At 38.4% G+C, this 20179-nt stretch overlaps 1 protein-coding gene across 1 annotated transcript in view; it reads right to left on the reverse strand.

Annotated features, from left to right (window-relative positions):
- The window catches only part of LOC136319192 (protein eyes shut homolog), a 323769-nt gene that overhangs the window by 228414 nt on the left and 75176 nt on the right, over positions 1-20179 (reverse strand). Inside the window, exon 3 of the mRNA XM_066252570.1 lies at positions 13572-13792. Within this exon, the coding sequence (XP_066108667.1) occupies positions 13572-13792 (221 nt within the window). The remainder of the gene's footprint in view (positions 1-13571; positions 13793-20179) is intronic.

Raw genomic sequence — 20179 nt, forward strand, 5'->3', positions numbered from 1 at the left:
CCAGATGGGTGGGGGGCTGGGTGAAAAAGGTGAAGGGATTAAAAAGTATAAATTGGTTGTTACAGAAGAGTTGTGGGGAAAAAAGGGGAGCACAGGGAATAGAGTCAATAACCTTCTAATAACTGTGTGGTGTCAGATGGTTGTAAGATTTATTGGGATGATAACTTAATAAGTTATAGAATGTCTTAATCACTGGAGTGTACACCTAAAATTAATATAATATTATAGTTAACTGTAATAAAAATTATAAAATGATTTAATTACATTTTTGAAACATTAAAAAAATTTAAAATATAAAACTTACTAGCTGTACCCAGCCACGCGTTGCTGTGGCTCAGTCTGGTTAAATGGAAAAGAAGGAAAAGAGAAAGCGCCCGTTTCTAATATGTTTAATTTCACAATGCTTGTGGGTATCGAATATTTTTTTGTTCCATTGTCTGTGCAGATATAGAGATTGTCTGGTTTGCAGACTCTAGAGCACGCAACATATAATTGTCCATGTGATAAGCAATCCGTGTCTAGATCTAAACCTCACAATTCTAAAGATTGGCCCTGAGCTTTGTTGCAATCTCTTAAATTGAAACGGCATATCCATTGGAATCATAGGAATGTGAGGAATGAGAACTTCTTCACCTTTGAAAGGTCCTGTCAAGATTGTTGCTTCTATGATGTTGCTCATTAATTTTTTTACTGCAAGCCACGTGCCATTGCAAAGCTTTTGCTGGTTGATATTTTGCAACATGATAATTGGCATGCCGATTTTCAACTGCAGTGCGTGCAGTGGCATCCCTGGCAGATCGAGTGAATTCAAAAATTCTGTTGGATAATTAACCACTTCATCTGCTTCCACAACAGTGTCGATGGACTTGTATGTGACTGCCTCGCTTTGAATGTTAGACTGAATAATATTGTTAAATTCGTAGACATCTTTGTTCTTGGCCGCAAGAATAGCTCGTTCACTCAGCCAATAGTGATTCTTATAATTGGTTTTTATATTGGGAAATACTTTTTCAACCAATTCTTCTTTTGATGTCACTAAATTGCAGAAGTTATGAGGCAATGAAATTTGTCCTGAGGTCAGATCAACTGGCACTTTTCTGTTCCCAATTTCTAGCAATTGATGCGAGAATATCTCAGCTGATCATTCATTTTGCAGCTGGACACACATATTTGTAGTTAATTTTAACGTCTTTACGTGTTGCCACAAAGTAGAGTATTTCAGGCAAGCACTTATTTAATCTGCTGGTGTCGATCGAGGAATTACAGGTAATGTTTGCCTGAAATCTCCTGCAAGCAATATTAATGCGTTCCCAAATGGTCTGATGTTTCCATGCAAATCTTGCAATGATTGATCAAGAGCCTCGAATGATTTTTTTTTGTGCACCATCGTGCATTCATCCCAAGCAATAAGCTTGCATTTCTGCAATACTTTTCCCATGCCGGATGCTTTGGAAATATTGCACGAGGGAGTTTCAATGACTTGTATGTTCAATGGCAATTTCAAAGTGGAATGAGCAGTTCTTCCACCTGTTAGCAATGTTGCAGCTATTCCGGACGATGCAAGAGCTAAGGCTATGTCATTTTGGGATTGAATTGCTGCCAGAATAAATCTAATTAGGAACATTTTACCAGTTCATCCTGGCACATCTAAGAAGAAGATTTCTTCAACTCTGTTATTGACAGTTTGCATTATTTGATCATATATGCCTTTTTGCTCAAGCTTTAGTTTAGGAATATTTGATTGCACATATAACAAAAGATCACCTGTGTTGTAATTTTGTTCATGACACAATTCTACATTAAATGAAGCAGCAGCAGATCGATTCGGTGATGGCATTCTCAGTTGGTTGAGAACTTTGTTCGCGATTTCTAAGCACAAATCTTCAATCATTATCTACGCTTCATTGTAGATTTCTGCTGTGAAATTCATGTTCATATTTGAATTTTGCTTGTGTATTCAACGGAAAATATCTTCAGCCATGTGTATTTAAATTTTCCCATAACTCTGTTGGAGATGAAGAAGAGCAGGCGGTCAATATGATTGCAAACAACGCACGAATTTGATTTGGATGTGACGTGTTGCACACGTCATTAACGCAAACATCCCAGTGTCGGTCATTCTCCAATAAATTCAGAGCTTGACATGCACTGCGGAAAGTGGCATGTGTAACGCCGTTGACAATTCTCAATTTCTGGAAAGACATTGGACCGGGCACATTTACCAACAGCATGCAAAGAAAGAAGCATTCACCTTGATTGGGATGCACGGTGTACATTCTGCCTATCGTAGTTTCTTTGAATATGCCAGGTTGTCCGTCGACTTGCTCTCCTTGTTTGCGTTGTTCAAATGATTTTCTACTCGCATTCCATATGTAATATGTAGGCGCTTTCGAATACAGCAGTGTTTTCGCAAACGTATCATTTAGACATAACGTGAAGAAAGCAGTTATCGTTGTAGCTGGTAAATTCAGGGCTATTTGTTGCACATTTGCAGCTGTGAAATAAACTATACTCACGAAATGAATGCTATGGTAAATGACACAGCTCAATTCCAACGCAATGCCACATGAAATAATTAAATCAAAATGAAAATAAATAAAAATCTATGAAAATTCAATTTAACAATGCAATTCGAAACATTGAAATGGAATTGTAAAATATTTAGTATAGCGTGTGTTGCTTTTACTTCCAACAGATGGCGCTGTTTTTCAAAAAAAGCATGTTTGTACCTGTCACAGGTGTGACATCTATATAATAGTAGGTATATAAAAACACGTGCGTATTCAAATGCAACGTTGTGTCAAAATTTCAAAGCAATCGGAGATTTAAGATTTTGAACAAATGAACATTTACATTTTTATTGATATAGATTAATGCAGTGATATTTCAAAGTTTGTTAAGTATTAGCCATTGAAGTACTGGGTATGTTGTACTGTTGTATTTATAGTTTTATTATCCATTTTTAAGGTTTATGTGTTTCTAAATTTATCATTTGAATGTATCATTATTTTTAAAATTATAGATAGTCTTTTAATGCAAAAATGTACTATTGGGGTATATATATGTACACATACACACACACATATATTTGTTTACCATGTATTTAGAATAAATAATAGTAAATAATTTTAAATGTTTCCCTTTAAATTGGATATCACAATTTCTCAGAATAAAAATATATTGACTGTAAAAAAAAGATAACAGTCTGTGACTTGTAGGCGGTTTTAACCTAAGACTGTGCTTTATAATTATAAATAAAAAAAACTCATTTTATTTGGCATTCCTCAATGTTTTACAAACCTGAGATTATCGTAAGCAAAAGAGTTTGAAGAAAAATATTGCATGTTTTATTTCTTCATGCAAATCCCATGCTCATCACACCACTAACACAAAAGAGGTACTCAGCAAATACTTGTGGTGTGAAGAAAGGGATGGATGAACAGTCTTAAAGACGCACACATCCCCCCCCCTTTTTTTTACAGAGAGAGGGATAGATAGGGACAGAGAGACAAGAACGGAGAGAGATGAGAAGCATCAATCATCAGCTTTTCGTTGTGACAGCTTAGTTGTTGTAAAGCCAGCAGCCAAGGCCACTATCACAGCAGCCGCCTGGCCCATGCAGGTTCGCACTGGATTCGGACAGTCTGTAAAGAAACAACGGAGCCAAAAACTGGTGGGCCATAGTCTTTAATCCTAGCTTGCACCTGGCGGGCAAGCAAAAAACACACACTGGGCTCCAAAACCCACTCACATTCAGTGCTCACAAAGCTAGTGACTTATCTGAGTTTCCTAGAATCAAAGGTTTCTAGCTCACCAGACTTATTCACCTTTGTTCCCCATCTCCTTCCTTCTCCCTGCACAAACTCTACACAAACTGGCTTCTCACTCAACACTCTGCCATCTTGGCTGCTTCTCCTGGCCTCCTCCACGTGGCCTTTCTCTGCTCTCCTCTCTGCTCTCTCCTCTAATCTCAGGAACCAAGAGCGCAAGCTCCTGTTCTGCCCCTATTTTATAGTGTAGAAATCCAAACCTTTAATCCAATATATACAATAGGGAAGTCTCTAATACAAAGTCACCTATCTGAGTCAAGATGGGATTGTACCACCCCACATCAAAAAGGGTGGAAAAGGCTTAATCCCAAAACCAAGCCCCAGGCTACAAGGATTCTGCCTGCCTTTAGCCCACCCCCAACACATATTAATATCACCTGGGCAATGGCCTCCTCGTGGGCAGCGCTATCTTTAACAAAGTGAGCATAATATATTTTATCTGCCTAACAGTTGTTCATTGATTGCTTTCTCATATGTGTCTTGACCATGGGCCATCAGCAGACCGAGTAACCCCTTGCTCAAGCCAGTGACCTTGGGTCCAAGCTGGTGAGCTTTGCTCAAACCAGATGAGCCTGCACTCAAGCTGGCGACCTTGGGGTCTCGAACCTGGGTCCTCCGCATCCCAGTCCAATGCTCTATCCACTGCAACACCGCCTGGTCAGGCCACATCCCATTTTAATCAAATAGAGTTGGATTAAAATAATTTCTAAACATGGATATTGCAGAAAGATTCGTAAGTTACCAAAACATTTTGTTGTAATGCATTACATTACATTTTTGTCTAAGTAACGAGGAGCTAAAACATGTCTGTGTTTTTTCTTTTTTCCTAATAACGGCATTGGCATACTTGCTTTTCATATCATGAAAGACTTACATGGGTCTATTTTTCTTTTCTTTTCTTTTTAATTATTATTATTTTTTTTTATCTTTCTGAAGCTGGAAACTGGGAGAGACAGTCAGACAGACTCCCGCATGTGCCTGATCGGGATCCACCCGGCACACCCACCAGGGGCGATGCTCTGCCCACCAGGGGGCGATGCTCTGCCCCTCCGGGGCGTCGCTTTGCCCCAACCAGAGCCACTCTAGTGCCTGGGGCAGAGGCCAAGGAGCCATCCCTGGCGCCCGGGCCATCCTCGCTCCAATGGAGCCCCAGCTGCGGGAGGGGAAGAGAGAGACAGAGAGGAAGGAGGGGGTGGGGGTGGAGAAGCAAATGGGCGCTTCTCCTATGTGCCCTGGCCAGGAATCGAACCCGGGTCCCCCGCACGCCAGGCCGACGCTCTACCGCTGAGCCAACCAGCCAGGGCTTTTTTTTTAAACTATTTTTTCATTTTTTATTTTTATTTTATTTATTCAGTTTTAGAGAGGAGAGAGAGAGGGAGAGAGAGACAGAGAAAGAGAGAGAGGAGAGAGAGAGAGACAGAGAGAGAGAAGGGGGAGGAGCTGGAAGCATCAACTCCCATATGTGCCTTGATCAGGCAAGCCCAGGGTTTCGAACCAGTGACCTCAGCATTTCCAGGTTGATGCTTTATCCACTGCACCACCACAGGTCAGGCCATGGGTCTATTTTTCAAAGAACTCTGCTGCTTATGAGCACCTCCAGTCTGCTAAACATTAAGAAAAGCAGAGGCTGGACACCCATCTCTTGTTCAGAAAAAGTTGAAAACTAAAAAATAAAACCAAAAGATTACTTCAAATTCTTTTAATATTATACTAGAGTATTGTCCAGTGGACCTGCCAAAGGATTATGAAATTCTCTAGAAAAGTGTATTTTTATTTGACTCATTATTTATTATTAAATAAGCCCGATCTCTGTGAAGTTACATGATAAATTGCAGATTTTTGTCTGATGAAGATGCAAATGAGTACATAATGGTAGAAAAGGACCCCCCTCCACCAAATTACATTTTATTCCTTTGTCTCTCACTTAGCAATAGCAATCTTATTTCGGCATTCATTCAGTGCCTATATAAGCCACGTTGTTTGAATGCTCTCTGAATCAGCTTTACCATCATGCTGGCTCCTTCATTAATGAGATAAATAAATCTTTTGCATGTGTTCACTATACGCTTGCAAAACGTTAGGTTATAAGTTGTTGAAAATTTAACCTATGCCATTTTGGTTGAATTATCTTGCCAGCACCCTATGAAGACAGCCTATTGGCCAGCGGTGAGTGTAGTTTTTGTGGGACCCACGGCTTATATAATTGTTGGTCCATTTATAACAAAAAGGATTCAAAAGTACATATACAAAAATATCAATTTAGAATGAAAAAAGAAATGACAATGAATTACAGGGAAACCTAGTGATTCGGTGTCCTTCTCTGAAATCGTTTTAGGCTCTTCACAGGAAATGTTTACCTGGAAATGCTTCCTGATTGCAGCCTGATTTACCTTTTGAAAGAGAATTTAAAAAACCCACTGCAATTCCTAGTAAGTTCCAGGTCTCAGAGAAACAAAAGTGCAGGCCTCTTAAGCTTTGTTAATAAACCAGCTGTGCCATGGGGTGAGGGGGACACTAGCAGGTAAGGCGCTGTGGAGTGAACAGCCAGGAGCAGGAAACAGAGAACCTTCCCCGCTCAGACATCTGGCTGTGGAATACCAGCCCCTGTGCAGGGCCGGATGCAGACTCATCCATGCATGTGTCAAGAGATGCGGCACTGAGCTTGTGTTGCAGGGAGAGCAGACAGACCATAATGACACCATTTAAAAAGAAAACCTTTGAATCTTTTTCAATCAAATTCCTCTTGTCCCAGTAGAGCCTCAAATCAGGAGAAACTGGAAGCAGAAGGGGGGTAGAGAGGCATCAGGAAGAACACATCGCTAACTTTTCCCACTCACATTTCTGAACTGGACATCTATCCAACCACGTAAAGGATTGCTGACCACTAAGCTGGATATGAGACGGATGTTTTAACTGGACACAAAGAGCAGCCTCTGGGACCTGCATGAGATGCCATTAAGGGAAAGTAAAGAGAGATCCTACAGGGCATGTTTGACATCAGTGACAGAAGAAAAATAAAACTTTTTATATTTGCACCCTTTAAAGTTTAAACTGCTTTTATTGAATGGAATCCATTGATAAATGCCTTCAACGCCCAATTAATTATCATGAGAGAAATGGGGAAAATCACATACACTTCCAAGTTTTTACTTGAAACCTGGTTGGATATTTTCCCTTTTTCTCTGGTTGTTAGCAGTAGGGGCTGCCTGCAGTCAAAATGTCTGGATGCTCAGCGGCAAACCTTTATAGCTGAGAATAGTTTAGCCAAATACAAACTAGCCCTCTAGGACAAGAGGCACTTATGTCCCGAGTGCAATTTCAAGGATGGTGACTGCAGACGCAAAGTGTAGCAACTATGAAAAAGGTTAAATATTTGAAGATGTTTTTAGTCCAAATGTGGTGGTGAGAAATTGATCTGAAATAGGCTTTTTTTTTTTTTTCCCCTGGATATTTAGAAGACTAGGGTAGACTGCTGAGCTAGATTAGGGGTAATCTGGCCTAGATACAGAGAAAGAACTAAAAGATCTCAGCAGGCGATGCCTAAGTATATGGCGCCGTGAAATGGCAAAGAAGACAGGTGAGCATTGTGTCGGGGTTGCCACTCATTATAGGACACATGGAAAAGCAAAGACACAATGCCCTAATTGTTAGTACTCTGTGATAATTGCTACTATTTCAAATTCAATTTATGGCTCCTACCTCATTTTGAACTGCCAACTGATTTGAAAACTAAATATCTCAGAAATCAGGAAAAACAAGTTCATTTTATCCATGTCAAAAAAAGATGTCTATAAAATTAGGTAATAGAAAAAAATGGATTGAAAGCAAAGAATGAAGGAAACAAACTTAATTCTGTTCAGACACTCAGAAAAATGAAAGTTCCCTAGTGTTAAGAAATACAATCTGTTTTGTTTGAGATTGCTAGTTACAGTTAATTTGTTGTGTCATCTTGACTAGGACACAGGGTACCCAGAGAGCTGCTTAAACATTATTTTTGAGTGTATCTGTGAGGGTGTTTCCAAAAGAAACACAGTATTTGAATTAGTAGATGGAATAAAGCAGATGGCCCTTCCCGATGTTGAGTGTGCAGCAGCCAATCCCTTGAGGGTTTGAATAGAAGAAAACGTGGAGCAAAGTTGAATTTGTTCTCTGCTCGGTTGTTGAGCTGGGATGTCAGTCTTCTCTTGCCATCAAAGCTCCTGATTCTCAAACCTTCAGATTCAAACTAAAATTTATACCACAGTCTTTCCTGGGCCTCCAGCTTGCGGGTGGCTGATCATGGGACTCCTTTGCCTTCATAATTGTGTGAGCCAATACCTTATGATATCTATCATCTATCTATCTATCTATCTATCTATCATCTATCTACATTGCTTAATAGGAAAAATTTATAGAGTTGGATTTTTTTAGCCGATTGACCAAATACAACTATTTCACCCATCTGTTGCCCAAGTGTGGTAGTCTGCAAACTGTGGTCTTTAAGCTAAATCCTGACAGTCCCCTATTTGTGCAAATAAAGTTGAAACACAGCCTCTTCTATTCATTTACAATTAATGGCTGGTTTGGTGTTACAATAGCAAAGTTGAATAGTTGAGATACAAAGTGTAAAATAGTTGCTGTCTGTTCCATTACATAAATTGTTTGCTAACCCACCCCCCAGCACATGGAGGATAATACTGGTTAGTGGTGAATCAAGGCTAAGAGAAAAATCAGAAGCACAGAAAGCACAGTCATTGCCATGTGCAGCTACTGACTTGTAATGTGTGGGGCAGATGAGTTTGTAAAATCTGTATTTTCTGCTTTGTTCACTTTTATTGTTAAAGATGTGGGGCAGCTGATTACCTTTCTGCTTGGGAAGGGGCTTGGTTATGCCAATGTTTGATGCAGGAGGGGCTTTCACTCCGAAAAGTTTTAAAAGAAAGGAGGAGCTGGGGGGCCATTTTGGAGGAGACCACGTGGTTGCAGGGAGTAGCGGCCACGTGGTTGCCGAGGAGCAGGCAGCAAGATGGCGGGGTGCTGAAGGGGAACAGAGGTGGAGGCCTTTGATTCTAGGATAAACCGGAAAGATTCCCCTGGCTGTGGAACCCGACAACATGTGAATGGGTTTTGGTGCCCTGTGTGTTTGTATTTACTCGCTTGCCAGTGGGAGCTAGAATAAAAGGTTGGCCCACCAGTTCTTGGCTCCGTTGTTTAATTACCGTTTATCTGAATCTAATGGGAACCTGCATCGGCCAGGAGGCTGTGACCGCGGCGACTACTGGTCTTACATAATGCATGATAAAATACATTAATACATACTTAGCTTGTGGTAAAACTAAGACTAATTCTAAAATTCATGTCTCAATAATTATTGACCGTATCAGTGACAGAAGTTTTCAGAGCACTGGTTGTATAAGGTATATTCCCAAACCTGATACTCCTTTTTAATTATTGTTTAACCTATTTTAAAACATCTGGCACAGAAAGGAGAAAGTGATTTAAATATTATCTGTTTAATTTGTTAACCTTCCTACGCCCTTTTGCAAACAGCTTGTTCAAAGTCCATAGAGATTTGGATACTCAGAATAACCCTTCTGTATCGCTTTTCTAAACTGAATCTCGCTACATGCATTTTGGATCTCTGAAATAAGCAAGCACAGGGGTTTGAGAATTCTAGCACAGAGTTATAGCGACATGGAAAAAGATTTGGATATTGTCCAGAGATGTGTGAAAGCACTCAAAGCAGACTGGCATTTGCTCAGTAAAGCTGCTGAACTGAAACTTCCCCTTCAGTCTTCCATGTGCTATTTGTCTTCTTATAAGCAGATTACCTTAAGAGACAACGTCGGGATAACACTTAACAGTGAATTATATCAACCAAACTACGAAATTAATAATGATTTTGTTTATAAATAGCTGTATAACTATTTTATTTTGTGATCCTGAATGTGTAGCTCTGTGGTACTGTACCTCTGTTAACTTACCATCTTACTCTTGGTTAGAGTATGCTTTTTTTTTTCTTCCTTAAACCCTGTTATTCTTTACATGCTGGGGAGAGTGGGCATGCATTTCCAGGACATATGGATTAGAAAGTTCAAGTGTGTGTAGACTGAAAAATTTCTGCCTCTCTTAAGGTTCTTATATATCTCATTAGGAGACATTCTAGCCTTTAGATGAAAGTCTGTGGGCCAGAACAATTAAACTGTTATGAGAAATTATTATTTGCATTTTCAAGTGAAAGCATTATGCACACCCACTATAGTAACATTAGTGTCTCTATATCTTGAGAATGAAAGTCAGAGAGGTAAAGAGCTTTTTTTTATTATCTTTGTAATAATGGCTCCTTTATTCTGAACAAAGATGGTCTATAATTTTAAAAATAAAATAATAAAACTATAGACCTAAAAAGAATTCCATCAGGTCACTTTGTCCATTTGCTTTGGATCCAGAAAGGTTGAATATTAATGTATCTCATTTAAATCACTCTGCTATTTTGAGAGTTATCTTGCACCCAATCTTCCTTTGGGGAAAATAGAAAAAGAGAAGAGAGGAGTTTAGAAGTCTGCTTGGCTTGGCTCAGGGGTGAGATTGAGTCAGATGTCATTGAAAGATGCAAAGGCTGAGAAGGGTTGGAAGAGAGTTTGGAAGGTTTTGAAGAGATCCATTTTATGATGTGGCAGCATAGAAAGGAGAAGAAATCTTTGGCTTTGGCCAACAATATAGATGGCAAGTGAGTTGCCAAAAGCATTGTCAGTTCAGATCCATTGGTGGCAGTCAGGATGGGGCTCAGTAGTACAGAGTGTCTCTAGGTTCCCTGGTTGGAAAACTTTATACCCTCACTGCAGTACAAAAGTTGGTATGTGTCCACTGGGGGAAGGCTGTTGGTAGTAGTGGTTGTGCTTTGTGACTTACTTCTTTGGTTTACATTCTTCTCGAACAACTTCTTTGGTCTGAGAAGTGGCCTCACTTGGAGTTCCCTGTCAGTACATATTTGGGTCTCCTTTTATGTTACTGCATAGTGGGGTTGAGTGCTCTATGTATGATTGGGTACTGGTGTTTTACACAGACCAGAGTGACAGACAGCATTTTCATTCTGCTGATCTTCCATGTGGCTCTATGGCTATCCATGCTCTTGTATTGAACTTTTGATCCCATTCATGATGGTTTCACCCTCATGATCTGATTACCTCTCCAAAGCCCCACCTTTGAAAATCATCACATTGGAGATTAGGATTTCAACATATGAATCTGAGGGGGCACAACCGTTTAGTCTTGAGCACCTATCTCAGACGCCTCCTTGTCCTTCTTTTCTATTTCTTTTTAATTGCTCTGCTACTACTCATTCTGCTCCCTTCCCACAAAATTCCAATGTGATTTTTCTAAAATTGTTTTCTTGCTCTACTTTCTTTTCTATTTGCTTTCTTTCAGTAATTACGTGGTTCAGTATTAAGCTCCACATAGTTGACACCAAATCTGTGTTTGCCCTGACCACAATTAACATTTGGATATCCCCATTTGAATGGTCATCTGATTCTTGAGGACAAAAGGCCCAAACCGAACTCATCCTCTTCCCTCTTCTTCCTGCATTTTGGTTACCAGATTCGGAATCCAACAATCTTTCTTTACATCTTCCCTTGGCTCCCTGCCTTTGATGAATTTTTAAATCCTGTTCTTATGATACCTCTGGAATGTCTATTTTTGTTGTTGTACCGGAACTGGCCAACTCCAATGTATTGTGGTTTTGGCATGCATGGGGCCATGCTGGAATGGAAGTCATAGTTGCCAGAAACCAGCGTGTTCTGTGTGTAATAATGCAAGGAGTAATTTATGTAAGTTAAGCACTAGCAATGAAGAAAGAAATCATGCTCACAGGCTGTGAAGGAGTGTTTTTTTTTTTTTTTTTTTTATCAGGTACACAGCTGGCAAGTGGCTACCCTCAGCTCCTTGCTGGTTTTTGGCTGGAACCATCCTCAGTATCTTGTCACATGGACTTTCCCAAAATTGCTACATCCTTTATCAAAATCAGCTAGAGAGAGTGTCCTTCCAAGATCAGCTCACAATCATATGTAACCTGATTATGAAAGTAAGTGCCATCCCATTACTTTATTCTACTGGTTATTCTGTTGGCTAAAAGTGAGTCACCGGTCCCATCCACACAGAAGTTAGAGGGGATCATGCAAAGGCTCGAACACCAGGAGGGGAGATAATGAGGACTATGACTGAATCTGGTGACCACATATAGAAAGGAGGAAACACAATTCTTGGTACTTCTATAACTCCATCAATGGTAAAGTTTCATGGACAGTATTTATTTAGGTTTAATGACATATATCAGATATTAGAAAGTTAGTAGGAGATGATAAGCAAAAATGCAAGTTTTTCTGCGGGGTTCTGAGGGTTGTTTTGCTTGATAATTCTGCATTATTATTAGAAAAAATAATTGTCATGTATGGATTCATTATAAAACAGAATTCTTATCAAGTAAAGCCCTGATTTTGTTTCCTGAAGAAAAGTGGCTATGGCCAAGGAAGTTATCTTCAATCTTAGCCTCAAAATGCACTCTTTTAAAAGCCAATACTTTATCTGCTATACTTTTCCTGGATAAAATAGGCAGGTGTATATTGCTGTTGTTATTTTACAAATGTATTAATAAAGTCACAAACACAGACACAGTTAGTTAAGAAGAAAAAATTTAAACACCCTAACTGCTAATCTCTTCCCTTTTCACTAAATCATGCTTTCCCCCCAAATTTATTACAGTCAGGCTATGATTGTCTGGTAAATACATTACCTTGACTTTATCATACTTGTCCATCCCTCTGTTCCTAGTTTTTGCCATTTTGTTTTCTCTCTCATTATTTTCTATTTCAATGATTACTTTCAGAGCCTGTCTCTGCCCACCATTTCCTATCCCAGTTTTTTTAAACAGAATTTTTCTCTTTTCTACACTATGTATACAGGTGTTTACTTTTATAAAGTCGTTAATGACTTGGTTACTTTCCCCTTAGAATCACTAAAGTGAATTAATTAAGATATTTCCTGTGAGATCTGGTTAATTTTTCCTTGACTTGAATTATTATTATTGGTACATACTTCTGTTTCTATTCTGTCATTACTTGTAGCCCTAAAATAAAGATTTCTCAGAGGATTGAAGAAGTTTGGGAATATGTTTTACACTGTCCAAATGAGACTCCATCTGAGTTGAGTCACTGAAGACATTTTAGTGGAGCAGAAAGTAATTTTAATTAAGATCTTAAGCTTATAAGCATTATGACTCCGCACTTGAAAGAGGAGTAATGTACATAGGATTGCAAATAAAAAGAAATAGATATAGGTACTTTCTCCCCACATTTAGTTTTAGAGATGTAAGTAGATTTTTTAGATGAAGCAAAAACAAACACAATAAAAAATGAACCCATCAAAATTATTATCAAAGAGGAATAATCTCTCAATCATATTTCTAAAAAGCAAAACACCTCGGTAAACTTAAACTTGGATCTATTTAAAATTGTCAAAATCAGGTTCAGTTCCCTAGTTATTTTCAGAGGTCAGGAATTTCTTGTCACTTGAGCCACAATACATAAATTTCTTTGAGCAAACAAGTATCTACCGTATGTGTGTATCACCTAGGTGGTGTATGCCAAAAACTTGGATGTTCTAGCCCTTTCTTTCTATCACCCACATGACGATGCTGCTGGTTTTGCTGTTTTAAGAACTTGGAGTCATGTAATGTAGGCTGGAGATCAGGAGGCTACTACTAACCTAATGCAGGTTCCGTTGTTGTGGCATCGAGGATGAGCACACCAAGGGACGTGGCAGCTCTCAATATTCTTTCCACGTAGTGCTTCATCAATGATGAAGAATTCTCTGTTGTTTACTTGAAGCTCTCCAATGCAGCCCTTCAACCCATAGATAGGGCCTGCATTCTTATGGATCTTAACATTTTCAGGAACATGGCCAAGGAACATTGATTCGAAATGTACCTATAGGAAATATAACAATAAAAATATCTTATATGGAATTGTTAAATTATAGGAGAAAGACTTAGACTACTTTGTTCTGTAATTGCAAGTTTTAATATGCTCTTCTGTGTTAAGCAGGTTTCAGTTGTTGGCTAGTTTTTGTCAACTCTACTAGGCGGTAAGTTACTCCAGAAAAGGGCCCTTTGATATTTCTTTTGTAACTCACAACAGCTGATATATTTTAGTACAAAGATTGGTCATTTGATGAAACTTCCTGATTGATTACTTGGAAATGTATTTTGGAACTCAAATATTTGCATTTTAATGTGAACATTACCAAATAATAACTGATAAAGAAAATGAAAGCTTGTTATCTAAATTATTGTTAGAGATTAAATTCTGCCAGCCTGACTCTGCATTCATATGTTGAAGTCCTAATCTCCAGTACCTCAGACCAAATAAGGTCACCCTTATTTGGGAATAGAGCTCATATTCATTGACCAGAATGATGATAAAATCACTTGCATGATATAAATTGCTACTTAAACTCTCCTTTCTAACCCCTCAGCAACATGTAAATTGAACTTTCATCATTTGGATGGACATAAAATGCAACTTTTCTAGAAGGAATCTGTGAGCTACAGTTGATGTCTGGATAACTGGTAATGAGACTGTGACCTTCAGGGCTGTTAGGCATATGATAGACACAATAGCATTTGTGCAGTTTATTTTGTGATGTGCTCACCCCTCAAACTCACTCACTCAGTCCAAGCTGATGTCGGAAGGTATTTAAATTGGTATTACAGATACATTACAATGGAACACTGTCATTGCAAGAATTCCAGAACTAGAGCCAAATACTCAAGTTAGGACTCTGGCGAAAGGAGAGGGTAAGAGATGCCCAGTAATATCACTTAATATTTATACTAATATTTTTGGGTCTAATGCAAACATGCTTTTTGAGAACAAAGTATATGCAATTCTAGTAACACCAAAGCATTTCCATGACCCAGAATACTTCTTATTTTTTTTTTTTAGTGGTTCAGGCTCTGCTCGTAAGGGCATTCCTTATTATTTTTTCCTGAGTACTTCATATAGGACTCAGATAAATAGTCACCCAGAGGATCACTACTTTTGGTGGAAGTTTCAAGGTGTATTAATAGAGCCCTCATGCAGTGTAGGAGCAATCTATTTATTTGTTTTCACATTCTTTTTCATATGCTAAGTCCATTTATATCAATTACTCTACCAAACTATTAGCAGAGCTCTTTTATAACCTAAGATAAGTGACTAACTGCTAATGCAATCTGGGGTCCATCATAAACATACAGACACAGCAAATCCAAGGCTATGACCTTCATCTCACTGAGGATCTCTGACATCTTTGTGTACTGACCACACACCTTAAAGAGAAAACGTCTCACTGCTTTGACAAGTGTGATGTTTTAGCACAAAACTGATAGAGGATGAAAGAATATCCTCCTCTCCTGTCAGCAGTTGGCAGATCTGAGGGAAAGTCTACAGAGCTATCTATGATTTATTAGATCATTAAACAACACCCAAACAATGGAAATAAATGGCTCTTGTATTTCTTCTGCTATGATGCCCAAATTCAGTTGGAGCCCTGAAATGTCTAAAAAAACAGCTGTCACTGCCTGCACATAGATAACCATTAAAATGGTTGACTTCCTTTATCCCCAGACTCTCAATTACCCAAGCACTGCCTTTTGTGTGTATAATCATTTTTAAAAAGACAGGTCTTTAAAATGAGTCTTTTCTAATAACTCCTTGTGAATTCAACTATGGAGAATAGAATCTGACATCAAGATATGATCTTACAAGATAAAAAAACAGAGAACAGACATGGACAATCAAAGAGGTATCATCAAGATAACGAAAAATATAAATGGTGACTGAGGGGAAAGGACTCCACATGTGACAAGAATGAATGAGTATTCCTTTTCCTCTCAGTTTCTCTTTAAAGAAAGAATACAGTGCTCTCTTATAATATGTGGAAATGAAATAAGAAGATAGACAAAAGGGAACAAACTTTTAAAAACTGGGGAGCAAGGGGAAGCTAGATGAGAAGCTGCTTTCTCTCTGTTCTGTTTTGTCTTAATTTAAATTTAGATATTGAGGTATTACATACATTTCTGTTATTAGATCTTGATTCAATATTTACTTTAGTTTTACATCCTCAAGTCTGTATAAAGTTAAATAAATTTTGTGTTAATGAAATATATGAAGGTAATTACAAATGTATTTTTTGGTTAAGATGATCAGAGTGTCCTTGCCTTTATGCAAGAATATAATGACAAAATTGAAACAAACTGACTTTTATTTAGTGCTATTTTTGTTTCTAATATTATCTGAATTGTTTGTAGGCAAATTCAAAATGAGACATGGAGTCTTGGAATAAAGATGGATAAGAGATGTTGGGCAAAGTGTTTGGAAAGAGAATTTATTTAAATAACTTTTCACATGTGATTTAAGTCTTAAATTCTTTAAGACTGTTTAGAGACATTAGATGAAAGGGCATTAAAAGGCAGAAGCAGTATTTATCCAAACCCTCCATCCCTTCGCTGTTACATCTTTCCTTCCCCCCATAACACGATACTCTGTGAACATAGTCTTTTTTACATTAATTTACATCCCCCTTTAAAGCTGGGTGAACCTGCACCCCTTGTTGTCTTGGGATTCTCTGAGTCTATAGCAGTACCTTGCAAATAGGAGGTTCTATACAAATTTGTACACATGACCTAATTCATGAAACTCAACTCTGCTTTTCTTCAGTCTCCTTGGCTTTTAAGCCTCTTCTCTTACTTTGCAGTTAAACCTCTCATTATTAAGGTTTCCTAATCTAGAGAATGTTTTCAAAATTATCTTCTCACCCTGTCAAAGGAAGAACTGAATTTTAATGAAGCAATCAATAAATTAAGTTGCTACTATGTGAGCACATGGATGTAGAGAAGTGGAAATACAAAAGAAAGGTGTGAGATTATATTTGTCTTAAGGAAGTTAAATGTCATATGGAGAAAGAAATCATGAGGAATTAAGTAATCATAAAATAGCAACCTTCCAGTCAGCAAGATGACAGAGTAGGAAGGTCCAGGGACTCCTTCCTTCCCTCATGGGGACACTGAAGCAGCAACACACAGACAGGGTCTCTTTGTGGGAAATGTGTAGACTCAGTTGAGAGGCACTTGCACCTCACGTGGCTGTGGAACCAGCTTACTGAGGCCAGTAGGAAAATATGTTACACTCATCCACCATAGACCTCCTCTAGACTCAGTGGCATGTGGTTGAGAGAAAACATCTACTTTCCAGCTTCTTTTTGGAGGAAACAAAAAAGTGAAACATGTATCTTATGTATAGACTTTTCAGGATGCTGCCTAAGGGACCAGTTGCTGTCTTATTTGAATCTAAATGTTGACAGGAGCGGGTACTCTGTTTGGGGCCACTGAAAACAAAGATGAAGGTTTGAATATGCATGTATTCATTCAACATAGTCCCTCTCCCTCCTCAGTGGGAAAGAGTAGGTGAAAGCCCCCAATTCCTGACTTCTCCCTGGGGATGGAAAGAGTTGAAATGTGTATCCAAAAGTATGGCTTTTTCAGGGGCTACATGAAGAATGAGTTTCTGTCTCCCCTATCTTGTAGCACGGACAGGACCTGGCATTCTCTAGATACCTGGATATCACTGAAAACAGAAGAATACTAGATGGTGTGCTGCTTCTCCATAGGACCTGTGGTGCAGCAGACAGAGTAATTCAGCTCAGTGGCCTCTTTCTGGGGCCAGAGTGGTGTGGATAGAGAGGAGTGGAGCATGCTTCTAACATTTTGGATTTTCAGGGACTTTTCTGAGAGACTGGTTTCTATTTTCCCTGACTTGGAAATGCAATGAGACCCAGCATAGCCTACAAACTTTGGGAGCTGCTGAGACCAAAAGAAAATTGGGCTGCTTGTGACAGCCCAAGACAACCTACAGTACAGCAGACAGACAGTACAGGGAAGAAAAGATTACAAGAAACTTTCTTCAAAAAAGGCATTAGCAAATTCACATTACAAAGAATTTGCACGCACAAGTCTAGAGAAGACTCATCCATAGAAAAGGTTTGACAGGGTTCCAGAATCTCTAGCTGAGCTATTTAATGTTGAACTTTTCCTACACAAAGTCATCACATAAACACTATAGGAACAGCTGTTTTTTCAAATATATGGATCCCATCACAATGTGTAAAGGCACAGGAAGAAACAGAAACACATAGCCCAATCAAAGAAACAAAATAAATCTTTAGAAATCAATCCAAGGAGGAAGGTATAGGAATGACCTGACAATAAATTTAAAACAACTGTCATAAAGCTGCTCAATGAGCTAAAGAAAATGAATCATGAAGAAAATGAGAATATCAACAAGGAAACAGAAATTATAATTTAAAAAAAGCAAAAATTTTGGAGTTGATGATACAAAAATGAACTGAAAAATTTACAAGAGGAATTTTACAGAAAGATCAAGCAGAAGAAAAAAGTGGCAAACTAGAAGACAGGTCATTTTAAATTATTTCTTAAAGGAGTGAAAGGAAAAGGAGTAAAAAAGTCTGAGGACTTAATGGAATATCATCAAATAGACTAATATGTGCATTATTGGAGTCTCAGAAGGAGAAGAGAGAGAAAGATAGAGAAGGGGATAAATGCTTATTTGATGATACAAATTTCCAAATCTGGGGGAGAAAATGGACATTCAAATTCAAGAAGCCCAGAGCTAAAATAAGAATAAATACAAAGAGGCCTACACCCAGACACATAATTATAATCTTCTAAAAAAATTTCTACTATATTATAATGAGCAAAGTCAGGGTTAGAAGTTGTTTTTAATATTTTGTGTCAAAGTTCATAACTTTTAAAATTAAGTGGTTCCAGCTCACAAGTCATCAGTGCTTCTATCCTTATTCCATACATTTCTACCACTCTCTCATTGTAATAAAAGAAGAAAAGGGAGTAGCAAATGGTGTATTCACAACAAAAACCTGAGGGGTGGGCTCCAGGAGGCTATAATATACCGTACTTTACATGAAACTATCATGGAGAGGTCTCATGATAGTCTCCACAAGGGGGACAAAATGAGCTTTAGGGTTACCCACTTTAGAAGGCAGCAGTGATTCACTGAGACTTCAGAGCACTTGAGTTGGAATAAACACAAAAAGTCACAATGTTGTAACAAAACTTTAAAGAGCATAAGTGCACTGTCTCTTTTTTTTTTTTTTTTATAAATTTTTATTAATGGTAATGGGATGACATTAATAAATCAGAGTACATATATTCAAAGAAAACATGTCTAGGTTATTTTGTCATTAAATTATGTTGCATACCCCTCGCCCAAAGTCAGATTGTCCTCTGCCACCCTCTATCTAGTTCTCTGTGCCCCTCCCCCTCCCCCTAACTCTCTCCCTCCCTCCCTCCCATGTCCTCCCTCCCCCCACCCCTGGTAACCACCACACTTTTGTCCATGTCTCTTAGTCTCATTTTTATGTTCCACCAATGTATGGAATCATGTAGTTCTTGTTTTTTTTCTGATTTACATATTTCACTCCTTATAATGTTATCAAGATCCCACCATTTTGCTGTAAATGATCTGATGTCATCATTTCTTAAGGCTGAGTAGTATTCCATAGTGTATATGTGCCACATCTTCTTTATCCAGTCTTCTATTGAAGGGCTTTTTGGCTGTTTCCATGTCTTGGCCACTGTGAACAGTGCTGCAATGAACATGGGGCTACATGTGTCTTCACGTATCAATGTTTCTGAGGTTTTGAGGTATATACCCAGTAGAGGGATTGCTGGGTCATAAGGTAGTTCTATTTGCAGTTTTTTGAGGAACCACCATACTTTCCTCCATAATGGTTGTACTACTTTACAGTCCCACCAACAGTGAATGAGGGTTCCTTTTTCTCCACAGCCTCTCCAACATTTGCTATTACCCGTCTTGTTGATAATAGCTAATCTAACAGGGGTGAGGTGGTATCTCATTGTAGTTTTGATTTGCATTTCTCTAATAACTAATGAAGCTGAGCATCTTTTCATATATCTGTTGGCCATTTGTATCTCTTCCTGGGAGAAGTGTCTGTTCATGTCCTCTTCCCATTTTTTTATGGGATTGTTTGTTTGTTTGTTGTTGAGTTTTATGAGTTCTTTGTAAATTTTGGAAATTAGGCCCTTATCTGAGCTGTTGTTTGTAAATATCATTTCCCATTTAGTTGGCTGTCTGTTTATTTTGATATCAGTTTCTCTTGCTGAGCAAAAACTTTTTATTCTGATGTAGTCCCATTCATTTATCTTTGCCTTCACTTCTCTTGCCATTGGAGTCAAGTTCATAAAATGTTCTTTAAAACCCAGGTCCATGATTTTAGTA

This window comes from Saccopteryx bilineata, chromosome 1 (genome assembly GCF_036850765.1).
Source record: "Saccopteryx bilineata isolate mSacBil1 chromosome 1, mSacBil1_pri_phased_curated, whole genome shotgun sequence".
NCBI lineage: Eukaryota > Metazoa > Chordata > Mammalia > Chiroptera > Emballonuridae > Saccopteryx > Saccopteryx bilineata.